Here is a 19355-nt window from a genome sequence, read left to right as displayed (position 1 = left end):
GGAAGATCCCACATGCCGCGGAGCCTGCGCGTCCGGAGCCTGTGCTCCGCAACGGGAGAGGCCACAACAGTGAGAGGCCCGCGTACCGCAAAACAAACAAACAAACAAACAAAAAACCCAGGTTATTTTGTTCAAGAATAAACAAACAAACCCCCCTACATAACAGCAGTCATATGCAAATGATAACACACCAACGTTATCCAAATTTTTAAAATAATTAAAAGAAACCCAAAATTTTTCTTGACTAGGCCCCAATAAATCTGTTCTATATCTATATCTATATATCCATCCCTAATGGTAGTCTTCTAGTTTTCATTCCTTTTTAAGCCTAGATACATTTTATTGTGGACCTTATTGTGAATTTCTCTCATCGTTTGGCAAGAATAAACTCTACCTAGTGGTTCTAAAGATTCCATCTGTATACGGAAAACCTTGCTTAAAATGTAGTTTCCCGTGTTTACCTCTCAGAAATTCACATGACTAAGTTTGAAGGAGTGATTAGAAACCTCCCATATTTAGCCACCAATCCAGACGAATCAGATGCTTGTAATTTCATGCATCTCACAGAAATATTGCTTAGTCATACCATGCAACTTGCTGATTCACTGAGGGTGTGGGGTGTGTTTTAGATAAGGAATGTTCAAATATTCTCTACTACAGTGATTTTCAAAGCGTAATCCTTGAACCAGTAGCATCAGTTATCACCTGGAGACACCTTAGAAATTCACATTCCAGCCCCACTCTACACCTCTGGAATCAGAAACTCTAGGAGTGGGGCTCCCAAAACTATTTTAACCAGCCCTCTAGGTGATTCTGATGCAGTCTTAAATTTGAGAATCACTGATCTCCTCCTACCACCCCATCCTCCTTGATGGCTTTTTGATGTAACTTCTCCTTGTTCTGAGAATTTTTTCCTCCCCCTCCTAACACGTTTTCAGGAAGGAACCATGCCCCATGCCTATGTATCAATATAAGGGAAAGTGCATGGGATTTGAAATTACAAGACTTGGATCCCAGCTCTCTCAATTACTGGGAGTAAAACCATGCATAAATGCTTTCACCCTCTGAGCATATTTCCTCACTAAAAACTGGAAAGGGAACATTTATCCAGGATAAAGAGTCACAGCTGTGCTTGAAACTTTAGCTCATTTAATCAACACCCACTGCTACAGTTGGCATTACCACTAATTCATAGATGAGGAAACAGAGAAGGGTGGCCATGATTGTCTAACCCTGATCCATTGGACACAAACCTTGTTTTTTTTGTTTTTTTTTTTTTGCAGTACACGGGCCTGTCACTGCTGTGGCCTCTCCCATTGCGGAGCACAGGCTCCGAACGCGCAGGCTCAGCGGCCATGGCTCACCGGCCCAGCGGCTCCGCGGCATGTGGGATCCTCCCGAACCGGGGCACGAACCCGTGTCCCCTGCATCGGCAGGCGGACTCTTAACCACTGCGCCACCAGGGAAGCCCTGGACACAAACCTTTTGACAGTGTTTTCTCATCTGCAAAACGTGGATAATGACTCCAAGAGTTTGTTGTAAGGATTAAATAAGACAATGGAGTTGGGAAGGATTTGGAAAAGGTAAACATATGTTTTATGTATTATCTTGGCAGTTTGGTGGGTTGCGTGGAATCAGCATGCCCAAATCTTCAGCTAAGGGAAACCAACAGCTAAAAAATGTAAAGGAGAAACCAGAGGTTCCTTCCAGGTGGCTCCGTGATTTGATAACTTAAGAGTTCTCCTCGTCTCAGGCTTCCTAGGTAATCTGGGGTGGAGCCAGGTGCAGCTCTGCTGGTCAAAGGGTGAGAGCAGAGGCCTTGCCCATCAAGGAACACAGAGAGACATCTTTTCCTTTTCTTTCTTTCTTTTTTTTTTTTAGTTTTTATTGGAGTATAGTTGATTTACGATGTTGTGTTACTTTCATGTGTACAGCAAAGTGAATCAGTTATACGTAGACATATATCCACTCTTTAGAGAGATAACCTTTTCTGTTTTTTGCCCTGAAGGATGGGCTTAAGCCATCAATACTTACAAAGACCAGTTTTCAATTTTCAGAAGAGCCTTGCTAATGAGAACCCTGTAACTATTTTCAGGAGCTTAAAAAAAAAAAAGCCATCTCTGCCTGCTGCCCTCTCAGCTGAATATCCTGCCACAGTCTGAAGCAGACGGCTTGGGCCACCAGCCCTGCCTGCAGGAACCACGTCAGCTCTGCCCGTCAGGACTGCAGCAGGAGGGACCACTTCCCAGCAAGAAATGCCTGCAGGTATGTCTCACTAGAAAAAGCCAAGCGTCTTCTTCAGTGTTCTCGGAGGAACCACAGCTCAACACAGACCCTTGCCTACAGGGAATGCTACATTTTTTTTTTCTTTTTTCTCCTACTGAATGTTCCCTGATATACTTCTCTTGCCAAATAAGTGGATTTCTAATTGTATGTTTCAAGTAGAAGACAAATGAGTAAAACCTGAAGATAGAACCGTGGTTAGTAGTTTGACTGTTTGTGTTTGTTTGAGGAACAACTTAGGAAGAATAAGCGAGAATGAGGTAGGTACTTATATCTTGTAAAAACATATCTCTCTATAATTCTATTGGTTCTGTTTCTCTGGAGAACCTTAACTAATATAGTGAGACAAGTATTCCAGATAAATCTTTGGAAAGTCTTGAGGTTATAAAAATCTTGGTGAGTTTGCGGATCTGAGAGCGCCACTAAAGCTACCGCATAAACAGCAAAGGGCAGAGTGAACCTAGCCAAAGCTGGTTACAGAAGCAAGTAGCAAACAGTGAGGAAGTAACTTACCAATGTATGTTCTCTTCTAGTTGACTTTGAAGGTTTAATTTTGCTCCCAAGGATGCCTCTTCTAGCTAGATAATTTTGTATTTAATATGCATGATATGGAAAATGCCCCATCTGCTTTAGTCTTTCTTGCTGTATTGTACTGTATGGTAGGTTTTGTTTTGTTTTGTTTTGTTTTGCGGTACGCGGGCCTTTTACTGCCGTGGCCTCTCCCGTTGCGGAGCACAGGCTCCAGACGCGCAGGCTCAGCAGCCATGGTCACGGGCCTAGCTGCTCCGCGGCATGTGGGATCTTCCCGGACCGGGGCACGAACCCGCGTCCCCTGCATCGGCAGGCGGACCTTCAACCACTGCGCCACGAGGGAAGCCCCAAAGTAATAAAGTTTTGAGCCAGGAGGATGGCCACCTAAGACACAGACTAGATTTCCCCAGCTCCATTTGCAGTAGAAGTGGCCAGGTTACTCAGTTCTGGCCAGTAGAAATCAGTGGCGCTGTCCTTAGCACCTTCAGGGAGCGTTCCTTCAGAGAGAGCGGGGCTGTGTGCTGTCCTCTTCCGGCTCTCTTCCTCCATCGGATTACAGGGAACAGATGGTGCCTCTGACTTTCAGGCTGAAGATTACACCCAATTGATACGGAACAGAGAGGGCAAGAGTAGCCTCAGGAGGCAGAGCCATCATGCCAGACCTGGACATTTTTACACAAGAGCAGAGTAAGTGTCCTGTGTAAGCCACTGTTATTTTAGTTTCATGATAGTTGTCCTTGTATAATCCGTGCACTGGGGCTACTTCTGGAGAGAGTTCAGTAAACAGGCAGGACAAGAAAGGGGATTCCAGATAGAGAGTGACATAAGGAGAGGACCTGGAGTGTAAAAGTATTTGGTATATTTGTAATCAGCGAGCACAAGCAAATCAGGACAGGGCACCATCACAGAGAGAAACTGAAACACTATAGCTTCAGCCTTTAATCTGATCCAAGCTGCACGTGGAATCCCTGAAAGGCCCCAACCTGCTGTGACCGTGGGGAAGACCCGCACGTGAGGTTTGTGATCAGTCGGTCCTGGGTTTGAATCTCGTTCAGAGTTAGCTATTTGATCTTGGAAAAGTTCCCTTCCTTTCTCCTATTTAGCAAATTGAATTAAAACATTCACCTCAGAGTTTATTTTCCAAGATTAAGTGAGAAAACATTGAGCATCTTGCACAGTGATTTATACTTAATAACTGGGCCGATAAAGGTTTGTTCTCTCCCACCCTTTCTCCTTGAATTTGCCTCCTGGCTCACTTGTGGGTACTTAAGAAGTGTGGGTCCTCAAGGGATCTGTCATTTAGGGGTCATAAAATTGACAAAGAAGGCAAACAAAAAAAGACACCTAATTTGCCATTCCAGGACCAGCCTGCTGGGACCACAGGCAGGAGAAAGTGCTTCTGGGCGCTGCAGTCACATGGAGTACAGGACACCCCAGCCGAGGGCATCCTCTCCAGAACGCAGTGTTTCATACAGTTCCTTGGGCTTGGGTGGTATAAAAACTAATGGGCCGGGGGCTTCCCTGGTGGCGGCCCAGTGGTTGAGAGTCCGCCTGCCGATGCAGGGGGAAATGGGTTCGTGCCCCGGTCGGGGAAGATCTCACATGCCGCGGAGCGGCTGGGCCCGTGATCCATGGCCGCTGAGCCTGCGTGTCCGGAGCCTGTGCTCCGCAACGGGAGAGGCCACAGCAGTGAGAGGCCCGCGTACTGCAAAAAAAACAAAACAAAACAACAACAAAAAACTAATGGGCAGGAGTTATATTTGTTAATGTGTGTACAGCAAGATGAATATTTGGACATTTTATAGTTGTTTAGCAAAAAATAAGCTTAAAAAAAAGATTCATGTTGCTTCTAACCTGATAAGGCTGAAAAATGTTCCAGCTACTCTGTCCCACATCTAGGTGTTTTTTTTTTACCTGCTGCTGTGGAAAAGGGGAACGGCAAGACCATCTTTGATAATAAACAGCAGCTACTGCCAGCCAGAAATCAATCCTCCAGGAGAGTTTATTAACCAAGAGGAAAAGCGCCCTCTTGGCTGTATTTCCCGTCAGTCTGAAAACGGCTTTTGGAGACACCCTGCTCAACACATGCCGCTTCATTTTCCCTGACTCACGGGCCACGTGATGCGTTTGCCAATGAACGTCCTGTGGTATTGCCAGAGGCTAAAAACACGAAAACCTAGATTATTCCTGCCAGCTAGCCTAAGTCACTGGCATTTTAGTTTTAAATAAGACTTACTAATAGGCAATAATGCTATTTAATGATTTGCAAAGGATTTAGTATTCACAACCTATGATGTAATTATATCTGACAGGAAGGAAATTCAGAATTTCCTGTAATACAAAAAATAAATTGGCCCATGTCACCGAGCTGGATAAGTGGCAGAGCTGGGGTTCAAGCCCTATGCCCTGCCTCCAAATCTTCTTTCTAGAAAGCTCCAAGGTGTTCCCAAAGTTCCTTGAATGGCCCTTTTGTAACTTGTGCTTTTATGGATAATTGAGTTCTTAATTACCTTAGTCCCTGAGCTGAAACCTTCAATCCTACCAGAAGCTACTATGCTTTCACTATTTTTTGAGCATCCACTCTAGGCCAGGCACTGTTCTGACCAGTTTGTGTAAACCACTGAACAAAATAAAGCTTCTGCCTTTGTGGAGCTTACAGTCTAGTGAGAGCAGGCCATGAACTCGAGGAAACGTCAGAAGGTGATAAGTGCTCAGCTAAAAGTAGATCAAGGAGGGAACGAGTGGGAGGGGCGAGTGGGTGGAGTTTGCTGCGAGTGGGTGGAGTCTGTTGAAATATTAGAAGAGGTGCTCTGGGTAGCCTGAGACGGCAGCTAAGCCAAGACTCGAAGGTGGTAGGGAGCCAGTCAGCCAATGTTAGCACCTAAAACGTGGCTTATTTTTCCTTTTCTTTGAATATCAAGCAATCACCAAGCTTTGATTGAGTGATGTTGAGGCAACGCTGAGCCCTCTGAGATGTGTAAAAACAGATGTCTTACTCCCCAAACCCAAGCGCTCAGGATCACTTCATGCAAGTTTTAGGTGCTCAATAACCTCTGAACAGAAGTCACGAGGCTCTTAAATCAATCCACTGCTATGTTGAAAGTAGAACTGTCAAAACTGATTGGTCCGCACTGTGGAATACGCACCAGGAGTGACTAGGGTCGTCCGTTACTCACTGCTGAAATATGTATGCAGGGCACAGTGCATGTGGGGACGTCATCTGACTCCTTCTAGGGGTGATCCCTTCCTGTTCCTTCAAACTTTGAAAATAACCTGGTCATCTGTATTTACAAAGTACTAAAGTGCCCTTAACAGTAAGAATGAAAGTAAAATATATATATATATAGATAGATATATATAGATATGGTCCTATAACACAACAGGGGAAACAGGCTGACATCTTCACAACATCTTACAGCTTTGGGGATGAGGACTCAAATGTTTTTTGTTTAGGCCGTTTGAAGCATGAGAAAAACAAGCTCTGTAGCCCTGAATCGTCCACGGGAGGGTACGCCACAGGCTGGAGCTGACCAAACTGCAGGCCCCACGCTGTAACATCCAGGTAAACAAAGGGGCAGGTGAAGAGTAGGGGGGCTAGGAAGGAACTAGTTACTCGGGCGGCAGTAAAGTGACCAACTGGACTCAGAGCCATTCCAGGACAAAGTGGACCAGTTTCTGAAAATAACTGGTGGTTTCGTGCAGCAAAAACAAAACGAGGATGAATGCTTGGAACTTGGTCAAATTTGTCAGAGTAAAAAATATATCCCGAAGAAAACACAGCTAGAAACAGTTGATTCCAAGTTTTGTATCGAGTAAAAGAGAAGTGGATGGAATCAGTTTATCAACTAGTTTATTTTTCAGAAATGACTTGTTATCGCAGTTGACTTGGGGCTGTATCCACGGGCAAGTGTACACGGGCCGTCCCAGCCCACATACAGAATCTCAAAATCACACCACACCCATCACACTGGGTGGTTACCGACATGCGATGTATTGATAGAACTGCGTGCTTAATACACGCAACGGGGTCACAGCAACTTGCAATAACTGACAATAGTGTGTCCAAAGGGTGAACGCACCAGGGCAGAGCCTGGGCACCAGCCAGCTCCGGAGAGTGCTGTTCACACCACCACGGCAGGGCACCCCCTGGAGCTGTGCAAGGCAGTGCCCCCGTCTGCCTAATCACCGCTATTCACGATTTAACCATTTGTTTTGCTCTTCTGCAATCTTAACTTCTGATTTCACAATATGGTCCGTGAACTTTTTTTTTTAAAGGGACACAGTGCTTTAAAGGAAGAAAACAACTCTGCATTGGGGAAGAAAATAGAATGAAGCAGAGCAATCTACCATTCAGGAATGGCCTTCGTCGGTCTCTACGCACACTGCGCTGGGGCAGGCTGCACTGGGATGGATGGTGGGACTAAGCTTCCCTTTTTACACTCAGTATAAAGAGCGTGACCATACAACATTGTGTCCACTGGGGGACTTGTGACAGTGCAATAGGGAACCATTAATAAACAAGTCAGGACAGGAAGCACCAATCTAGACTGTCCTTGGCAAACCCAGATGTATACTTATCCTACAGCTGTATCTGAGAGCTTGCTACCAAAATATATAGTAAAAGTTAAGGACTCACTCAACTCTGCCGTTGACGTCATACTGGCCTCCAAGGGAAGAATGGACTTATGTGACACACCATTCAAGACTGGTCCCCAGGAACATGCATCAGGGTGTCAGTCAATCTTACGTGAGACCCAGTTAACGAAAGGACATTTCCTAACCTGCTTTTAGTTCAAGATGACTCACAATGGACTGAGGGTGCTAAGAAGCTTTAAAGCTTGGCCAGCAGGGAACAGGGAAATGATGCTGAGATACTGATGTGCAGGAAAGAGCATCATATCCAACTGAGAACAATGAAATATCCAGCCTGCCTTTGTCTCCGAACTTAGCTGTTTAAACTTTATGCAGGTACCTAGGTCAGAGGGCTGGTCTAATATGGTATGTAATGTCCCATCCAAGGATAAACTTTTTCTACCAGGAAAATCTAGAGATAAGTAGGACCAAAATAAGCAAAGGCCTGCTGGGGGAGGCACGGCCTCTAAATTCAAGGCCTTCTCTGGTTTAGCAACGGCCTACAGTCTCCCGCGCCACTGCTTCCAATGCGTATGGAGGACGGGGGAGCTGCCATGTGTTTTTCTTTTAAACATTTATCCAATCTCATTCCTAGGTAGTGTGGGCAAGTCTTTAGTGTCAAGTTCATTATCTTAATTCCAGTAATAGCTTCCATTTGGCTTTATCAGAAACACCCCAATACCTGCCAGTAGTGACAGGTGTCCATTTCCAATGCCTTGACGTCAACGTGAAAATTCCTTAGAACTTTCTGTACTTCCTGCATGTGGTCTTTGCTGGGCTTGGGCTTCTCCTACCCTTCCTCTCAGTCCTAACTTAACTCTCACAGCACACTGGGCATGACTTGGGCTTGGTGGTGGGTGGGATCCTGCCATGGATCCCTTATGACCATCTGCTTCTTTTCTGCTGACTCTTATATTTCCATAAAACTCTACAGAGGTAGACAGCACGTGGGGATATAGCCCTGCAAGAGATTAAAGATTAGAAATGGATAGAAGTTCTTTCAGAAAGGAATTTGTACTAATCTGTTTTTCATTGTCTCTGGACTGGCACCCCACCGCCTACCTACGCATCGCTTCCTGAATGAAGACTCTCCTAAGCTCGGACAGCATCAAGCTTGTTCTGACCCCAGGAGCCTTAAGGAGGCGCCATTTGTCGCCTTGGGAGATGGTGGCCTCTTGTTGACCAAGACGTGAAAAGAACAGGTTGGGTTAGGACTTACAGCAAAACCAGGTACCAGAGCAACGCCTCTGCAACCTCAGCGTGCAGCAGTCACGAGGAGCCGGTTAAAAATGCAGCTGCCTACGCTGAGGGGCTGAGTCAGCCGAATCTGCGCAAGGCCTAGACATCTGCATCTTAACAAGCACCCCCCCCCCCCATCCGCCCCCAATCTTCTAACGCAGGCAGTCTTCCACCTTCAGCTCTGAGGAACACGTAAAGCGGTGACAAGGCATTCATCTGCGGAGGAGAAAATCACCCACGTTGCACCGACACCCTGGGCACGCTGCCCCGCCTCCATTCACCTTTGGACGGTGACTCCTGGGCAGTGACGGGCAGGGTACACGTCTGGCCGCGCGTGGGCACCCAGCCGACAGCCACCCCAACTCTAAGTTTTCTGCTTGGAGTCCACACGCCGTCTATTCTAAGACGTACTAAATAGAAGCGACATTTCTGAACTCACGGCAGGTTTTTACGCAATTCTTTTATTTCCTCGGCCTGACAGCAGAAACTTCATGATACAAGAGCCTGCAGCTGACAGAACTGACACACGGATTTCCACCACGGGAAGGACCCTTTTCATTAGCGGAGATGAACTGAAGTGTCCCATCTGAGTGCAATTCCCGCTTCCCACTCCCACCCACATCATAACCCCTAAAGTGAAAACGATCAGAATCAGATAGAATCCCCAGGAACTACTAAAAGTCACCCTCTCAAATGTTTCTATCTAGCAGCTGTGGTAAGTGAAAACCCAAGGAGGGAAGCAGCTGGCCCTCACTGGGCATTTCCGTGCGTGTGAGAGTGAAGGGCAGCAGCCCGGGAGCAAGAATTCTGCATGAGCGGGGGCTGTGGACAATCCATCTTACCTCACACCCGCCCCTTCCATATGTAACTCATCTTTGTCCCCATCCATGGAGTGAAGTTTGGGAAATGCCAGATGAGGGGTTTTAGCCTATCACTGGAAATGGCGGAGGCTCATTCAAGGCCAAGGTAGGTGTGGGGAAAAGGGGCACCAAAGAGCAAAGCAGGTTAGACAGAGATGCTCAATACTTTGTCAGTTCCAGTTTAATGCTATCAAGACTCTCTTGGCAATCCTGACATCCCTCACGCCTGGCCTCTATTTTCCAGCAGAAGGAGAGCTCCATCTAAGTGTCTGGGTCTGACGTCTACTGCCACCACTGGGGTGGGTACTGTGATGCTTGTGAGATGACAATGGGATGCGGGAGGAGATGTGGAGGTAGGAGAGGTCAGGGGTCACAATGCTTCAATTACAATGGGTCTCTTTTGGTCCCCAGGAATGGTCCACTACCAGTGATCCTAGAACATTCCCATCCCCTTTCCCTACATGTCTTGTGCAAATGTCAAACATAGAATCTCTGCCCAAAGAGAAGGAGAGCGGAAAGTTACGGGTGGTCCACGATCTCTGGCCCCAACTTGCCCACCCCCCGATTCTTCTATGGAAATCCCACGAAAGTTAATTCGCAGCAGTGTTGTGAGACTAGAGCATCCTCATTTTCCTATGAAGCCAAAAATCAGCTCTGTCCTGACATGCTTTCTCCCTGGGCCGAGAAAGCAGCAAAAAATATCAATTGAGCATGTGAAAATATGGTGATGGTGTGTGCAGTGTAGTGTTTCCAGATGTCTTCACCTTTTGTCTCCTCCACGGGGGGAGCCCTCCCCCCCTCTCTCCCCAAGCCCCACACACGCCCCTCCCCCTGCCCCGAGTCCGGGTGCTCCCATCGGCCGGCTTCCGCCACTCACTTCCCGTAGACACTCTCGTCACTGTAGGCCACGTACAGAAAATAGTCTTCCTCGTGGTTGTCCTAGGGGAAGAGGTAAGACGACGGTTTAGAAAACATCATCACATTCATCATCCCTAGGATTCAGAGCCTCACACAACTCTGTAAGGCAGGCAGAGGAGGTACCATCAGTCCCCATTGAAAAGAGCATCGAAGCAGCAGCAGAAGTGGCTGGGATTCAACTCTGAACTCTGAGTTCACAAAAACCTTCGTGGAGAACACCATACACACCAGGGATACAAACATGACCCCTAAAAGGCTCACGCTGGCAAGGGGAACATAGATCCAATGTAACTATAGATACTGGAATAAAAACTAATAGAGAATGTATGCTGTGGAATAAAAATGAGAGGTTATTAGGAAAGTTTGCACAAGTCACTAATGGGACACAAAAAGAAGGCAGTATTGTGTGAAACCCTTTAAGGAATAATAATGCAGTAACAATCTTAGGTGATATAGCACGATAAAGTCCTTTATTATAGTTTTCTCATCAGATTCTGACAGTTTACCAATTAAACCAAATAAAAACACTCAAGTTATTCCCTCCAACTGAGTTTATCTGTGAAGACAAATGAATCCATTTACAGACTGCCGTAATTTTAAATTTCATTTTATCTGGAATTTTTGCAGTCAGAAACCACTTCCTGCTGTTTCAATAAAGACGATCCAATGTTAAAACACTATAGCAAGGCAAAACTAAAAAGAGAATTCAAAGGGACTGAATCTAGTGGGCTGCTCACTCCGTAAGGGACAAGTGGCATCTGATCTCCCAGAGCCTGACACGGCCTCGTGAAAGGAACCTGATAAACAACACCTCCTGCCCCACTTCCCAGGTATGTTGGTAACACACCTGGGATGTTGATAACACACCTGGGACAAAAGCTAGAGAAGGCCAGACTGCACAGTATTGTCACCAGGACCATTACCTCATACAGCTGGCCCATGGTCGCGCTAGTGGGAGGGATGGTGTTGTTGACAAAGAAGAATAAGGCGTCTTCGGGTCTCAGGTGGATCCTCTTCCGGATTAAGAAGTAGAACTGGCCAACTAGATGAAGGAAGGTTTTAGAAAAGGAAGGAAAGAAGGAAGAAAATGAGAGGTTAGCAGAACGGTAAGATCCAGAAAAAAAATCCTACTGCACCTGTTTCCAAAAGTACCAGACTTACAATCACCTGAGCAGAGCCCAATACCGTCCTACAGCGTTAGAAATAAAAAGTGACACTCAAGGAAGCCTGCATATTTCTTGACATGCCATCGAGGAGTTTAATTCCTCAATCCTTCCCCACTTTACTCAATTTCAGACCTAATGTTAGCATATCCACTCAAGGCCTGAGGACACCTTTGAGGGAATACAACGTGTCTCCAGACTGAAACACTCCCATCATTGTCTAAATCGGACTTGAAACACACTTCCAGGGAATTCCCCGGCAGTCCAGTGGTTAGGACTCTGGCCCTTTCACTGCCAGGGCCCGGGTTTGATCCCTGGTCGGGGAAATAAGATCCTGCAAGCCACGTGGTGCAGCCAAAAAGAAGAAGAAAAAAAGAAAGAAAGAAACACACTTCCCACTCCCACCTAAGACAAACTTGTGACGGGAAGCGGTCTAATAGACTGCAGTAATCTCAGCACAATTAGTCACCCCAATGTTGGGGCAATGAGTGGGGTTCGATGCGTTACCCTTCACTGAGCACACTGAAAGATTTCTAGAAGGCTGATATGCAAATCGAATAACTCTGGAGCAAACACATCTACAAAATCTTTCCAAGTGTCTCCTGGATGCACTGGTTACTCCATTAAGAATCAACGTGAAGAATGAATGTATCCTATCCAAACAGTATCTACAAGATGTATTAACAAAAAACTGTAGCTTGAGACAAGGTATTCAGCTGAGAATCTCTAAAATGTGATTCTCCCAATAAACTAGTCTGGTTTTCCTTTGGGAGTAAATTGGTATCACAATAACAAAGCTGAATTTTAAGCGGTTTAAATAATGGACGTCGGATCTTTTCTTTCATGCTTTTGTACTTTGCTGCATCTAAATCAAACAAAGCACTATCATGGGAAATGCTTAAGGAAATTGGTGATGGGAAAGAACTATGACATCACCGTTTCTGAATCACCTAACTCTCAGGAGAATCCCACTCACTCTCTTCAATTCTACTTCCTCTCAATCCCACAGTCGCACGCACACAGGAAGGACTGGGAATGCTTTCCCATGGGAGGAAGTTGTCAGGGGAGGGAAGGAGCATTACCAGTGAGGTCAGAGGGCACTAGGTACTTCCTCTTGTCCAGATCAGGCACCCTGGCCTTGGGAGCCTTCTCCACGATCACCTGGGAAGAGAAGTAGAAAGTGGGGATAAAAACTGCAGAATCCAACCTAGTATTTTCCCCTCTACATCCTACAGTTGCCCTATCTGAAGTGAGTTTGTCTAGGGCCGATACAGCTTTTCCATTTCTTATTCCCCCTTCCCCCTTACAAAATGTATGGGGAAGTGGACTTTCGTAATAAGGTTATGGTTTTATTACTGCAATAACAAAAGGATGAGGAGGGCATGTTATGAAAAGTAAAGATTTTAAAACCTTGATTTTAATTACGAATTACCTGTAAGGTATACTATAGGATATATACTTTCTGGTATTTAGTTAAAGCACCAAGAAGATTGTCTGAATTTTCTCAGATGGTCCTGAGTACCTATTAGTTTTATTCTTTCATATAAATGCTATTTATTAAAGGTACAGATAATGTGGTTCAAATTTTATACTTTATCAAAATTTTTGAGAACTGAAAAAAATATATTCAAGACACTATTAACTGAAAAAAAAGTAAGTATTAAAACAGTTCTTATATTCTTTAATATGATGTCAGTACAATAACTAACCCATTAGTCAATACTGATTATCTGTTAGGATTTTAAGAGATTTTTCAATGTCTGCATTAAATATTTCTATAATATTTCAAGTTTTAGAAGGATCATATATGGCTGTAACGAAAAGAAAAGAAGATATGTAAAATTTAAAGACTCTTTATACATGAAGATTTATAAAATAGAAAATATCTTATAAATAAATTTTTAATATTAATTTAAATATACTTAAATGTAAATATTATATAAATATATTTACTATTTATATATTATATGATATAATATTTAATTTCATTTAAAAATATTTAAAATCTATTGTAAAACCATCAGCTTTAGAGTTTTAGTTTAGAAAATATAATCACTCTAGGCAGAAGATATGGGAAGTACAGAAAATTTAAAGAAATAGAACTATACACTGGACAAGTATCCCTAGTAGCTTGTGACCTTCAACAGGTCACTTAACCTCTCTGAGCTTCAGCATTCCAACAAGTAAATGGAAGACGATAACTTTCAAACACATCTTTTACAGAGGCATGGAACTGATACAATGAACTTGAATAATCCATAACATTTTAAGTGAAAAGGCTTTGTAAATTACAAAGATCTAAACATAAGGATTGATTTGGAGAAATCTGAAGCTTTTAAATTTAAGGGGAGAGAATACCAAGTGAAAAACCTACTTATTTTTGCACAGAAAAAGAATCCTGCACCTGGAAGACCAGAAGGACGTGATCACACTTAACAATAAAAATAAATCCAGTTGCAAAATAAATGAGTCACAGGTACAAAATGTCTAGTGTGAGGAATATAATAATAACTAAGTAATATGGTGACATACCATAACTAGACTTATCACGGTGATCATTTTGAAATGTATAGAAAAAAATCACTACGTTGTGTAACAGGAATTAACACAGTGTTGTAGGTCAATTACACTTTGAGAGTAAATCCTAAGAGTTCTCATCACAAAAAACAAGATTTTTTTTCTCCTTCTTTAATTTTTTATCTGTGTATGAGATTATGGATATTCACTCAGCTTACTGTGATCATCACTCCATGAGGTATGTAAGTCAAATCATTGTGCTGTACACGTTAGACTTATACAGTGCCCTATGTCAATTATATCTCCATAAAACCGGAAGAAAAAATAAATAAATAAAAATCAAAACTGCAGCAGTGATATGTGAGTCAGAAATTAAAAGAAAAAGTAGGAAGAGCACAGGAGGAGACCAGTGATGGCGCAACAATGAGGATGGACAGGAGGCCGCAGGCACATAAAATCAAAGGGAAGGAGGCTGCCTTGTGTCACGCAGGAGCTCTGAGATGACGTGGCAGCTCCAGCCTGGATTAATAAGACACGGAAACCATGTGAAGGGAGCAGAAAAAGAGAGCGACAAAGCCAAGTGCAACTGTGACATCGGGAAGAGAGGGTTGGATGTGGAGGAAAAGGAGGGGAGAAGGAATCATTAAGGCCTTCGCTTACCAGAAAATATTCAAGTTCCCAGGAACCCTTCAGTTACAGTGGGCCCTGGGCCTAGATGCTTTGCCTGTTTGGGTCTCAGTTTTCCTCCTCTGTGAAATGTGACTAATACTCCATAGGGCTGCTCTTGAATTTCAAAAAACAGGCAATCTCTTCCTAACAGTTTCCTGCTATGTTGCAGGTTTTCAATACACTGTAGCTAGAAAGGTAACTTCAAAATCTCATGAAACTCTGTCTCAAGGCCCAAGCACGCCTATTCTTTTGGGTGGCAGCTACAGATGTGCTCAGGCTACACTCAAGTCACGTAAGCAGTCAGGGTACGTGACTGCTTTAATGACACCAATGGTCTAGGGGGAAAGGGCTTTAGAAATCATTTAGTCTAACCCTCTTCTCCATAAACACAACACTTGAGCACAGCAAGATTCAGGGTTCTGCCCAGAACTTGCACCAAATCTCAGGATTCAGAGGGTAGAGATCCTTTTGCATCACAACTAGAAAGAAGGCCACAGGCTGAGCACCTAAGGAGCAGCTAGAGGCTGACCACTGGTTAAAACCTAACTGGAGGGATCATGAGATCTAAGTGAGAGTCATAATGGCTTACAAACTATCACAGAAGTAAAACATTTAACACCAAACAATGAGCAGAACAAAAATAGGGGGGGATTAGCTGAAATATTCTGGGTGAATGCATGTAAATGACTGAAATGGAAAAGACTGTTTTGAGGAAATGTATGAGAATTTTAACTAGATTTAGGAACAGTACAATTCTGAGTTTGTGACTTATACGGAGCTTCCTGGAACAGAGCCTCATACTTAGCGTTCTGAATAAACGGTAGTCATTTTGCCGACTGGGATGCCGTTCTGGCATCCTACTACCATCTGTGAACTCTCGAAGGCAGCAACAGTTGACTTCTCTATTTCCAATACCTAACACTGCGAGGCACACACGGCACACTTAAATAATTCTGTTGAACAGAACTGCATTAGAGATTGAGAAACAATATGACATGGAGGGCCCAACAGCCAGGGTCAGAATCCCAGCTCTGCCACACAGCAGCCAGGGGAAACCTTTCAGGAAGTTACTTCGGTTCTCTGTGCCTCAGATCCTGCCTCTGTAGAATGGGATTATAACGGTGTGAGGACTAAGTGAATGAATATAGACAGGGAACTGAGAATACTCCCAGGTACATGGTAAGTTATCAATCAAAGTTAGTTGTCACTTTCAAATATTACTATAAGAGAGTAGGAAGGGGTATCACCAAGATTTGGGGGAAACTTTTAAAGCAGTCATGCAAGGTCCACAGACCAAGCAAGCAATCTGTCACGAATCCGTCAGTGGGTAATAGGGCTAGCTCTCCTTTTTAGCTGAAAACCCTTTTGTATGTAATTCCTGGGTAATGGAACAGCCCTGATATCTCCTCTACCCTTATAGGAAAAGGACTGCAAGGGGTTTATACGGCCCAGGTCGCTTTTGGCAGCTGTAAGAACATCAAAGTTAGATGAGGTTTGGAAAGGAATTCAAGAGTACCTCTCACCATCAGATAATGCCAATTCCTTTACCTGCAAATTATCTGTAATATTTATCCGAATGCCCCTGCCCGAAAATAAAGGGTCTTCGGGTCCTTAGGGTCTCTAGTCCCCCATCGCCAAAGCTCACTGACTGTTCCCTCCACCACACTTTAAAGCCTTCTGCCTTCCCATCCGGCTGCGTAGCCCACAGTAGAGAAAAACCAGGCGGGAGGCGGGGGAGGGGGAGAGGGGGAAAGCGCCCGGATGCAGCAAGATACCTTACTATTTCTTCCCTCTTCACTGCCTGCACTAGTTTTACATTACATACGCCAGAGTCCAAAAACCCGAGAGAAAAAAGGTCTCAGTCCTTCCTTATTGTGTCCAGGTACAATGTGTTCAGAATAAATACCGGAGGAAGGCTGGCTACAGCCCCACACGCCCCGGAGCCAAGAATGATGAGGCAACTGCGCGGAGAACGTGACCTTGTTTTCTGGGCCAGGCCTGTCTTGGGGCGCCCCCCATCCCCCCACGCCCGCTCCCTAACGCTCAGAGACAAAAATAAAGGATCCACTGGCTTCCGAACATTTCCCTCCCAAACCCAAGGCTATAAGGGCCAAAGTCAACTTGATTAACGGAGACCCACCTAAGGAGAAAACTGATGGGAGCAAATCCACCGCATCTGTTATTCCCAGAACAATTTCCATGCAGTCTTAAGGGCAGCAAATGGGTAGTCCCAACCTAATCATTCTCGCGCAAAAAGGCCCACATTTGGAGTACATCCCAGCTCACACATCCTCTGAATACTGCTGAGTCACTCAAACGTAGGCTCCGCTCTAAAACTGCGGTCAGCTCTAAAGATGGGGACGGGCCCTGGGGATACGGGTTTTAAAGGGTCCGCGGTGCAAACGTTCCTTCCACTGGCTCTCTCCGTAGTGAAGGGCGTCCAGGTTAAGTACTTTTAGGGACCACCTTTCTGTGCCTCTGGCAGCCATCACGACTCCGCCGCCCCCCACTCATTCCCTCCTCCCCCTCCCCCTCCACACTCACAGGGACCCGGTCCGGATATTTCTTCCGGATCTTTTCTCCTTCCTTTTTCCGATACTCAAAGGGATGGTCCTCCTTATACTGGAACTTCATGATGGACCGCAGGGTTTCTAAGATCCCCGGACGGGGCCTGCCTCCCTCGCGGACGAAGGCGTCTCTCCCCTCTTGATTCCCTCGGAACAAATTGCAATGTGTCTCAGACCCGCTTCAGAAAGGCCAGTCCCCGTCGCACTGCGGCTCCACAGAGCTTTCAGATGGGGTCTCGGGGGCCCTCGGTCCAGAGGCACGGGAGGCCCAGGTAAAGAATTCCCGGAGGCTTTTCCCGAGACTCGGGAGCACAAAAACAACACGCCGGCGCGTTGGTCCTGTGACGTCACGAAGCCCCGCCCCAGGCCCGCCCCCCGCAACCCGTGGTCCGCGGGATGGGGGTGGGCGGGAGCTCTGTCCCTTTCGGTGTTTTCACCTTCCATCTAAACTTTCCCTGCATAGAGTTCACTGGGACCACGAGCAATTTTCACCTCTTATTTTATGGTGACTGTGACATTAAAGGTGTTTTTCAAACAAAAAAAATGTTCTAATAATGTCTTCTTCCCTCTCCTTCGCAGTTTCTTGGTTGGGCCCCAAAACAAATACAGATGGCGAAAATCCAGCTTTTTTCAGCCTGTTGGGATCTGGAGTCTGGGAACAGATGGGATGGGGGTCCTGGCATTCCTTTGGCCCGTGCAGAGGTGCCCCGTGCTTGCCTTTCGCCCTTCGCTCGTTGGATTGCACTCGCCCGGCGCCTTCGGTGCTAGGCTGGCTGCCTCCGACCGTGACCCCTCCTTCACCACGTTGGCGTCATGTTGTTTAGGTCCTGGCTGCAGGCTGCTCCTAGAGCAGCAGCACAAACAGCATGACTAAGGGGTTTGAAGAGACGTATAAGGTGAAGGGCAAGAGGTGTAATCAAGGTCCAGAGAAGTGATGTCAGTCCCGACTACTAAGGGCTTCACACACATTCAGATATAGAAATGATTTACTTTCTCTTCTCTTAACCCAGAAGTAGGATCTGTCTTCGGAAAAGAAAATATCAAAGAGATTCAGGTGATTAACTCAGTAGTCCTCAAACATTTTTTTTTCCCCCTAAGGCAAAAATTCCCCGGAGAAGAGTACTCCTCTCCTCACCTGGATACAAAGTGCCACCGGAAGGGCTGGTGACGGACTGGAGGGTGGACTTGGTGCCAGTGTCGCCTCCCTCCGGCCCTCCCCTTTCCCTGCTAAGAATCCGAGGACAAAAGGCCTTTCCAACCACTACTAACGACAGTGATTCCTGGGACCTGTAGGGGAGGAGCAGCAGAAATTGTAAGATAAAAAAGAGTGAAGAAAAGATGAAGAACGAGGGGCTGCTTAAACAAGGCCCGGAAGTTCTGAAAAATGTATCAGACAACAGCGGCCCCAGTCACCTGTCTACTTTCAGCAAGGTCTCCTTATCTCTGATTTGAAAAACAAACCCACAAAAGAAAAGAAACTAAATTTCATTATTGAAACAAGGAAAATGAATTGCATAGCCTTTGATGCTCATTATTTTTCTCTATGGCATTTTTCAATCCTTCTCATGTATGAAAATCCAGGAATTCTTTTATCACATTGTATGTTTATAATGTTTAGTCCTTATTCTCAAACTGAACATTTTAGCGCATTTGAGCTTTGACCCAAACGTAGCTAAATCTCTCAAAGGAGTACTTTAAAACCAATTGAGAAAAGTAATTACGATGGAGATTAATATTTTTTAAGAGGGTTGTTTTCCCATCAAATCTACTGGAAACAATCATAGCTAGTTTAAAGCTGATTTTAACTTTTATTTTAAAAATACCTAATCACAGTGGCAATTTATATATGAAAACTAATTTGGAGATGAAATATCAGTTACTCTTTCTGCCTTAAGGCTTCTCTAAATGCTAATACTTTATCTTAGACTACACAATCCTTCAACTCCCACAGCTTGCTCTCTACCTTTATTTGTAGC

General features: G+C 45.0%; 1 protein-coding gene across 1 annotated transcript; it reads right to left on the bottom strand.

Annotated features, from left to right (window-relative positions):
* Nucleotides 1-9708: 9708 nt before the first annotated feature.
* GABARAPL1 (GABA type A receptor associated protein like 1) lies at nt 9709-17717 on the bottom strand. The gene is made up of 4 exons (XM_060024293.1): nt 17357-17717; nt 12709-12787; nt 11387-11505; nt 9709-10484 (listed from the first exon to the last, which is right to left on the bottom strand). The coding sequence occupies exons 1-4, from the start codon at nt 17444-17446 to the stop codon at nt 10419-10421; spliced, it is 354 nt and encodes a 117-aa protein (XP_059880276.1). The 5' UTR covers nt 17447-17717; the 3' UTR covers nt 9709-10418.
* Nucleotides 17718-19355: the final 1638 nt, after the last annotated feature.

The sequence above is a fragment of the Delphinus delphis genome, chromosome 11 (genome assembly GCF_949987515.2).
Source record: "Delphinus delphis chromosome 11, mDelDel1.2, whole genome shotgun sequence".
NCBI classification, from domain to species: domain Eukaryota; kingdom Metazoa; phylum Chordata; class Mammalia; order Artiodactyla; family Delphinidae; genus Delphinus; species Delphinus delphis.
The sequence above is the reverse complement of the archived record's forward strand: the minus strand, read 5'-3'. Positions and strand labels throughout refer to the sequence as shown.

Coding starts and splice junctions, on each gene's coding strand:
- GABARAPL1 (XM_060024293.1), bottom strand. CDS start 17,446: ATGAAGTTCCAGTATAAGGAGGACCATCCCTTTGAGTATCGGAAAAAG. Junction 11,506..12,708: donor AGTGCCCTCTGACCTCACTG/GTAATGCTCCTT, acceptor TCCTTCATCTAG/TTGGCCAGTTCTACTTCTTA. Junction 10,485..11,386: donor CCATGGGCCAGCTGTATGAG/GTAATGGTCCTG, acceptor CTCTTCCCCTAG/GACAACCACGAGGAAGACTA.